General features: G+C 37.8%; 2 protein-coding genes across 2 annotated transcripts in view; one reads left to right on the top strand and one right to left on the bottom strand.

Moving 5' to 3' along the window:
• Positions 1–5,096, top strand: part of TPR (translocated promoter region, nuclear basket protein) — a gene marked incomplete at its 5' end in the record, with an annotated part of 7,763 nt that extends 2,667 nt beyond the window's left edge. The window contains 6 exons of the mRNA XM_009710079.1: positions 397–503; positions 1,298–1,393; positions 1,593–1,749; positions 3,330–3,448; positions 4,004–4,102; positions 5,041–5,096. Coding sequence (XP_009708381.1) covers positions 397–503; positions 1,298–1,393; positions 1,593–1,749; positions 3,330–3,448; positions 4,004–4,102; positions 5,041–5,096 — 634 coding nt within the window. The remainder of the gene's footprint in view (positions 1–396; positions 504–1,297; positions 1,394–1,592; positions 1,750–3,329; positions 3,449–4,003; positions 4,103–5,040) is intronic.
• A 198-nt stretch (positions 5,097–5,294) lies between these two features.
• PRG4 (proteoglycan 4) lies at positions 5,295–8,869 on the bottom strand (the record flags this gene model as incomplete). The annotated part of the gene is made up of 5 exons (XM_009710078.1): positions 5,295–5,398; positions 6,429–6,554; positions 6,768–6,947; positions 7,828–7,984; positions 8,762–8,869. Coding segments are annotated over 5 exons (675 nt in total), but the record flags the coding sequence as incomplete, so codon positions are not given.
• Positions 8,870–8,874: the final 5 nt, after the last annotated feature.

Here is an 8,874-nt window from a genome sequence, read left to right as displayed (position 1 = left end):
TTTCTTTATTCTCCTTCCCGACCTCCCCCCCCCCCCGCCCCCGACTGCCTATTAGTATTACCAATAAAAGTAGGAAAAGTCAGTTCCATTTTTGGATTTGGGACTGTTCTGGACACATTCCACAATCCCCTTATTCCATGAATTCTCACCATTTTGAATAAGTAAAGAATGTTCTCTTCAGGAGTGTTTTACTGATTTCAGACGCAGTCCAGATAAGTTTGAGAAACTAATTGCTATTTATTAGCAGTAGTTCAGCTGATTTTTATGGTCAGTATTAATTAATTTTGTCTCATGCATAATTTGTTCTCTTGTTTTGGTCAGAAAGTTGTCTCCATCTCCCCCCCCGCCCCGATCACTGGAAAAATTGCAGAATTCCTTAAATCTTTATTTTGATAGTTCCCCCCAGGTAGCTGGAGTTCCTCGATTCAGATTTGGACCCCCTGAAGATATGCCACAAACTAGCTCAAGTCACTCTGATCTTGGTCAGCTTGCATCACAAGGAGGTAAAACCATTTCTGTACTTTCTTTTCCACGGTGGTTAGAGTGAAAAACAAATAATACTGTCAATAAAATGCACTTCTACTTTAGGTACTTGCTGAAGTGTGAAAACCTGCAACTCTTAAATAATTGTCAGCAGAGAGAGACTAACGGAAGGTGAAAAGGTGTTTCTTTCAAGCTGCTACATTTCTATTTGTAATATGATTTAAAAAGTAGAATGCTTTGTATGGGTAGGAACAACAGGCTTGTGAACCAGAGAAGCTGAAACTTTATGTAGGACAAATTGCCTGCTGGGCATAGGGAACTTCATGTAAGGAGAAATGAAATATTGAAGAAATGGTTTTCGCCTTTAATTTTACTGTTGGTTGTAGGTTTCTTGCAGTAAAACAATAGGGGAAAACAGCAAATGCAAAGAAATCTTTGGGATGCATCCTTACCTGCTAAGGGATGGCCAGGCAATTTGTCTATATTGTCTTTGTTGTTGTCCTGAATCAGTCCCTTTCCCCTGCGTTCCTGTCAGCATGGAACAGTATGCTGATCTTTGAAGAAAGCTCACAGCAAAGTAATGGCATAAGAAAAGGATGAAAGCAAAACAAGTAGTAATATTTTCCTTGAGGCTTTACCTTTCAATAAATTATAGTAAGCTCTGACAGTAAGTCAAAACAACTTAAAATTTAACAAAAGTTTCCATATTTAAATACAAATCACTGGATTTCATCAAGCATACAGAGGGAAGGCAGCAGTTAATCTGTTTTTTAACTGGCTATTTTAATCGTCACTAAAATTTCCTGTGTTGCAGGTTTAGGAATGTATGAAACCCCACTATTCCTTGCTCATGAGGAAGAATCAGGTGGACGTAGCGTTCCCACAACACCATTACAAGTAGCAGCACCAGGTAAGTGGGAAGAAATTTGCAGGCCGAAGTAAAGGCTGCAAACCTTGACTTCCCAGAGAAGAATTAGATTATTGCAACAGTGCTACTGGAACTGTAGCACTTTCCAGTGCCCTTTCCCCATCCTGCCTAAGATTTCCATAGACTTTTTGTAGAAAATAGAAACTAACTCAATATTTATTAAACTACCTTTCCTGTACAGTGACAGTTTTTACTGAAAGTGCATCAGCAGACGCTTCAGAGCATGCTTCTCAGTCCGTTCCAATGGTTACAACATCTACTGGCAATCTGTCCACCACTACAGAGGCTGGAACGGGTGATGATGGGGATGAAGTTTTTGCAGAGGCAGAATCTGAAGGGTAAACTATGACTTGTTTGGTTCACTAAGACTTGATGTCATGTTCTTTTTAATGAGTTGTTTTCATCCAAGTGTGCCTGTGATTCATTTTCAATTTAACCTGTTGTGGTAGGAAGGACAGCACAAACAGGATTTAGTAATTTTGTGAAGTAGTGCGATCTGACCTTTTTGTCTAAAACCAAAGGTTTTCTTCTGATTTTTCTCCTTCTGATTTAATATAACTAATACAGAAGTAGCCAAAAAAAAAGATTTCTGTAATTTTTATTTTTTTTTTTAACAAGAGCTCTGCAGTAGTCAAATACTGATAGTAACGGTCCCAATTTGAAGGACTAGGGTTTGTGGAATGAAGGCTAAAGCATTCCTGTTTGTTAACAGAGAAGATCACTCCTCGTTACAAAGCAAGCATATATAATGAAGTCATTCAGTGAAGGCAGCACAAGTACAAAAGATGTAGCACAAGGGAGGGGAATAAGCAGTTCTTTAGAATTTGATAGACAAACGATTTTGTCTTCCACTTTGCAAGTGCAATTTTTAATATAATGCCTATATTTTGTAGTATGATCAAATACATTATAAATCTAAAAGGGGATAGGTTACCATTTGATGACATATTTTACTTTCTTTATTGGTTGCATAATAATAAAAGATGTGTAGTTCACAGTTTGCCTAAACTTTTATCTACTGACTGCAGGAGGTAGGAGGTTTGGTCGTAAGAAAAGGAAACGGCACTGCTACAAGTTAAATATGCCACACTGTTTTCTTGATGCAGCACCAACTTGGACTGCATTAGTCTGCCTACAAGTAGATAGAGCATAGGATGGGTATTCTAATGTTAAGGTCTCAAATTTTGTTTCTTACAAAACCATCTAATCTTCAGTGAATTGGACGTATATCTATAGAGGAACTAAATGGTTCACAGAACAATCTGTAGTTCGGAACAGGCCTTTAGCTTGATAGGAGAGCAAGTCAATCTATTGCTAGTAGAGAACAGATACTTTCCACAATTCATGAGCCTTAGTTACCGTCTTCTAACAATTTTTATTTGCTAATCAAGGTAAGTAAAAATGTGTACCGAAAAGTGACCTGCATTTAAACTAAATTGAATATTTAAGTTTTTTGCAAGCCCTGTAATGCTCTTTTCTTTCTGTCTTTTGAAGACAGAGTCGAAGTAACTTAGGTATTGCACCAATGTGTGGTCTTTAGCCATAACCGGTCAGTGGTGGTCCCTCCACTTCGTTCTTCCCCTGCCTAAACATACACACCACTGTCACGTAAGGTGTTTTAGTTATTGTTATTAAATAGCTTCTGTGGCCTTCTCTGAAAGACAATTAATTTGTTGGATGTACATCTGGAGTTGGGCTGAATATCAAGGAAGTTACATTGTTATTTTTCTAAAAGACAGATAAATCTCTTAGGATTGGGGCAGAGGGGACACGACAAAACAGAATAAAACCTGTGAAAATGTGTGGGGCAGACATTTGCATAGGAATATTTCTGCTCCGAGATGATGCTTTTTTCCTGAGCTTTTTGAAACTATGTGAATACATTCACATGTTTTTCCTCCCCATCCTTCTCTTCTAGAATTACTTCAGAAGCGGGACTAGAAATTGATAGCCAGCAAGAGGAAGAATCTGTTCAAGCATCTGATGAGTCAGATCTTCCTTCGACTAGCCAAGATCCTCCTTCTAGTTCATCTGCAGGTATGGGTTAATTGCTGGAAACAGTTGTTTCATACCATTTTATTAAGCGTGGGAACTTTTTGGGCCAGCGTCATGCACTGCTGATAGCCAAGATACATAAAATAAGGTAGAACTCTTAGAGCAGGATCACATTTTGTTGCCTATAGTCTTAATGGCAAACAGTTTTTACTTGGACCACAGTAGCTACAGTAGGCTGTAATAAGACTAATGCTTCAAGGAGCAAAAGTTATTGATACTTTTGTGATTCTGTTCACTGTTGTGTTTGATGTCAGGTTTAAAAATATTTTTTCATTCAATTATATCATCAAAGAACAGTAAGGGAATCACTGTTGGGTTACCAATCTACCACCTTGCATAGGTAATGAAAGAAGTCTCAAACTTAGTTGTTTTGAGGCTTTTATTTATATCGGAGAAGATACCAATGAAATGAGGATGCACCTTCCCAGTTGTAAAGTAAATTCAAGAGCATAATGCGTAATCAGATCACGTAAACATTAACAGTGAGAAACTGTACAAGACACAGACGTTCTTTCCTGCATTTCCACTTCTTCACAGACACAAGCAGTAATCAGCCTAAGTCACTTCGCCGTGTCAGACTTCAGCCACCGACATTAAGAACTGGTGTTCGTGGTCGTCAGTTCAACAGACAGAGGGGTAAGTGTTTGTGGTTGTTCAAACTCAGACTTTTTCAAACAAGCTTTTAGTACTTTCTTCCTCTGGGGACTATATATTACTATATACGCTGGTGTTTGCTTGTAGGACATTGAATAATACAGCATCCCTGCCCTAGTTTGCAGTACGTTAACCCTAAGAGCTCTGTAGTTTCATTTTAGTATGTTAGTCTGAGCGTTTTTTAGATAGGCAGACTTTCTTCTTATGTGGCACTTGGTTCTTATTAGTGGAGAGAAAGTAAATGGCAGATGATCTTAAACTTTGCAAAGTTTTAAAAGAAGATTTTAAAAAGTAATGTCAGGACATAAGTTTAGAAATCTTTGGTTTTAACATTATATATCAGTTTCCCATTTGGTACATTAAGGGTTCCAGTTATTACACGATTATGTCTTAGACTGAAAAAAAATCAACAAAACAAAGTTTATGGAAGTATTACAGATGTTTGCAATGCAATATAGAATTAAATCACGACAATAAATTATTGTTTGCAACTTCTGTATTAAGAAAAATCCTTAGATAAATTATACTCACTTTGACATTATTTTAACATTGTAAGAGACTTGATACTAGCATTGAAATGTAGGTATCTGGTATTTTAAAGAAAAAAATAAAAAGGTCAGGAGGGTGGACCTAGGACAACCACTAACCGATTTCAGATATGGTAAGAATGCTATACTATACTTGTTTAATCGGCACAGGGTCTGAGGTAGGATCACAAGTCACTGCCACCCTTTTAAAGGGTAATGTATCCATATTGCCAGGCTCTCGGGGAGCAAGGGGGAGCTTGAATTTTACCAGAAAGGAAGTGCTCCACTGCAGTAGCAGTTCCTTACAGAAGGATGAAGTATCACATGCACCAATGTGATGAAAAGGGTTGAAAAGGATTTATATTAATGCATTTGTTTTCTCTCCCGACACAGGTGTAACTCATGCAATGGGAGGCAGAGGAGGCCTGAACAGAGGAAATATTAGTTAAATGATCTGTAAAATAATTACAGCTGTGTATACATAAGTGCCAGTTTGCCTGTGGTTGCTTTAGTGTAATGAAGCCAGAGCTTAAAGCAGCATTTTATACTTAGATTTGTGTGCACACATTTCAATGTCTTTATTAATAAAATTAGACAAAAGGTCAACATTCAAATGGCATCTTTTTTTTAAAATCCCCTGCTGTGCATCACTTGCTAGGACAGTTGTACCAGTCTTTGGATACAGTCTTTCCTGTGAGAGCGGTAACGGGTCTTGCTATTCTTTTGCCAACATCCAGACTGTAGTACCGATCTGCAATGAAGATATGTCAGAATTAAATTCCAGAGACTCCATTTACATGGAAAGAATCTTGAAGTTAAAGCCTTCCTTTTAATTTCATTTAGGCATGAATAACAGATTTTTCATTCCACATATATACGGAGTTGAGAGGCTACAACAATGAATTTTTCTCCTCAACTTTATTTTTTACGTGTCATTCTTTGCGTTTAGCCAAGTTTTATGGTACTGCTAAAATTAAATGTGTCCCAAGAACAAGGAGTAGGGAAGAATACTCTTATAATGCTAGAACACAGAAATAGTCTTAAGAATTTGGAAATCAAACAAACTAAACCCAAAACAATCCTGCACTGACTACAAAAGTGGGAACTCGGTAGTCCCTGAATGAATTGGCCTATGTTAAGGTTAGGAATTAGATCATACTGGCAGAGACTTACTTTAAGTATCCTGTATTTGGATATGGCTAGTTCTTGGAGGGGTTTTTTTTCTGATGAATAATCCAGAAAATTCTGAGGAATGCTTTTACTTGATCCTGGCTAGAGGGAAAGGATCTGCCTAATCTGGAATCATAAATAATTTTTTCCTCTAAAGCAAAACGGTTCATGTCCCTCCCTTTTTTGTTTTGTCAGAAACATAGTTCCATGGAAGCCACTGAAAAAACTATCCATACCAGTGGTCCAAGGATTTCAGTCTATCATTAATACAATTCTGCAATTAAGTGTCAGGTTTTTTTGTCATTTTGTAAGCCTGACCTGGTACAGCAATGCATTCCACGGCTGGCTAGTTTGAATCATTGTAACTCATTGCTGCTAGCTGTCCTGTAACTACTGATTTTTTATTTTTATTTTTTTTTTTTTTAATAGAAACATCTCTTGATTACAGGCAACATTTTAATTCTCAGGACTTTTTAGTAGTGCTTAAAATTAGTCTTGCAGAACCACAAGCGCTAACCTCACAGTTCAGAAAGCTGAGATACAGGGGCTTCTTTCTTCCCCATCCCCTAGTCTTTTGAGATATATAGTAACTTGCATTAGCTTTAACTTACTGTAAGAGAAGGCATAATAATCATAGCCATCTGGCTTATTGTAGTTGGGTAGTGATATAGTTGAGTGAATAACTTTCGGGAGCCCTTTCCAGTAGGCAGTCATTTTGATTTCCTTACGCAAAACTCCTGCAAGCGAAAGAAAACTGAAGTTAGGAGTTGTCGCAGTGTCTCTGCTGTAAGCTGTCATTTGCTTGTATCATCTACAGCAAACGAGATCTATTGGATTAAAAAACCCTAAAAGTACTATATTTAAAAGAAAAAAAGGAACAAAATGTTGTCTTTCAGAAACTACTACGATTAAAACGGTTGTATAAAAGAAACTTAATAAACTTCAGTTACCAGATGGATATGGGTTGATTCTGACAGTCTGAATAACAGTTGGCATTCTTACTGCACGTTGAAAGCGTCTCCTTATTACAAGTTTTTGGACATAAGCTGGGTATCTTACAGTAACCTGGGTTCGTCTTTGACACTTCTTGGCAGGTTCTTGTCTGTACACATACTGTTGCATGTTGCCATCTAAAATAGACATTTGTTTCCTTTGGTTAAAAACCAACCAACCAAAACAAACGAAAAAACACCCCAGCAAACCAGCAGCTAGATCAGATATGAAAATGTCATTGATATCTGTATTACACCCAGGAAATCAATAGCATCATTTTAATGCATCTACAACTGTGGCGGTCTTCAGCTTTTTATATCCATTCCTATGTTTTGAGATAAAAAAAAAAGCCTTGCTCTCTAAATCAAAGATGTGCTTCTAGATGTAGTCATATGTCCTGCAGGCTTATTACAATAATTGTAGTAAGTACAATTCCAGGGGAACTGCTTTTGCTGCCATCATTCCTGTTTATCAAGGGGGAGGGTAAGACCATCATTTTAGGCTTCCTAGGAGGAGAGCTAGAGTCCATAAAAGGATTTGCATTTTGTTAACCTCTGCTTTTTAAATTCAGGCAACAATTCTTATGTTGGCAGTACATAATTTGTATAAGAGAGGGAAATTACATTAATTTAAAATATGAAATAAGAAAGAGGGAGGAAGATTTGCATACATAGTTATAAACTAGAAAGATTAAAGCCTTCCCTTCCTTAATTAACTTGAGATTAAAATAGTTTTACCACTAGATACAACTTATTTTAATGTTTGTCCGCTACAATGCTGGATTCTGTCCCATACAGTCCCACTTATTTTAAAATGCACTTAAAGACCTGTAAGTATCAATACAAATTTTTAAAGCTTCAGGCTACTTTTTTGACCACCTAGCACACTCTGACATCACTTATTTTTCTGGTTTTGAAAGAAACATGTCTTTCAGGCAAGAGAAACGGTGTTCTGTTCCCGACTAAGGCAATTCAAGCACCTTTTGGTCATCTGTGAATTCCGAAATAGGAGACATACCTCTTTTGATAAAATAAACAGATTCTGGTCTGTTGTTGTATCTTGCCACGGGGAGGGTTGCTACTATTTTCCCACTTAGCCCTGCAAATCCATTTGCAAGGGGTTTGGGATAGCCTTTATCCATAACACTGTTAGTGAAACGCCAGTATAGGGGACCCTGATGATTTAAGGAAGAAATGAGCTTTAGAGGAAATTCGTTCTTGGTAACTGAGCTTCAACACAGACATGAAAAATAATCATAAAACTAACATTTTGGTAACTACGTTGTAAAACTGACTGGAACCACTCCTACATTTGTTAAAAACAGGAAAAAAAATATTACAGCTTCATACAATACCTTCTGCGGTCTTTTAACACTGCCTTTGAGTAGGGATAGAGTATCTTAGAAATTGACTGTTAAGAGTGGTGAACAAAGTGCTTTGCTTTCTAAATTTTCATGGATAGAAAAAGCTGCTTGAATGATTAATTGGAAAATAACTGTATCATGTCTTTCATTGTCATCTTTCAGGAAGCGAAATGTATTAGGAACAAATTTAGGCCGTGTTTGGGCAAGGAAAAGACAGGATAGAATACACATTTTTTAAAGCGCTGGATTTTTTTGAAGTGTGGTTTATACATAAATATTACTCGATGATCAGTTATTTTGTCAATGCTTTGTCTCCTAGCTAATTACAGGGGGAAAAAACCCCACTGAATTGAGTTTTTCTCTGATAAGCACCATTTCAAGGCAGATGAGGAGTGGGGGGCTAAGGAAGAGACACTTCCCCCACAGAGCCTCAACCCACCACCCTGTTTCAAAACCACCATTTGTTCTACAAAACGAGCAACACAACCCAAGGCTCCTCTTCTGCGGGGCTGCATTTCAAAACCCGCACTTTTTTTTTTTTTTAAGCTGATTTGCCCCACACCCACGCCCGTCACGCTGGCTCCCCACCTTGATGAAGAAAGTTTTCCCATCGCAGTTGCACCTGGAGAAGACGGCGTCGATGGGGGACGGGATGCCCCAGCCGTCGGTGATCCGGCGGGGACTGGTCGTTGGCGGGCTCC

This window comes from Cariama cristata, unplaced genomic scaffold (genome assembly GCF_000690535.1).
Source record: "Cariama cristata isolate BGI_N322 unplaced genomic scaffold, ASM69053v1 scaffold42341, whole genome shotgun sequence".
Classification (NCBI taxonomy): Eukaryota; Metazoa; Chordata; class Aves; order Cariamiformes; family Cariamidae; genus Cariama; species Cariama cristata.
The sequence above is the reverse complement of the archived record's forward strand: the minus strand, read 5'-3'. Positions and strand labels throughout refer to the sequence as shown.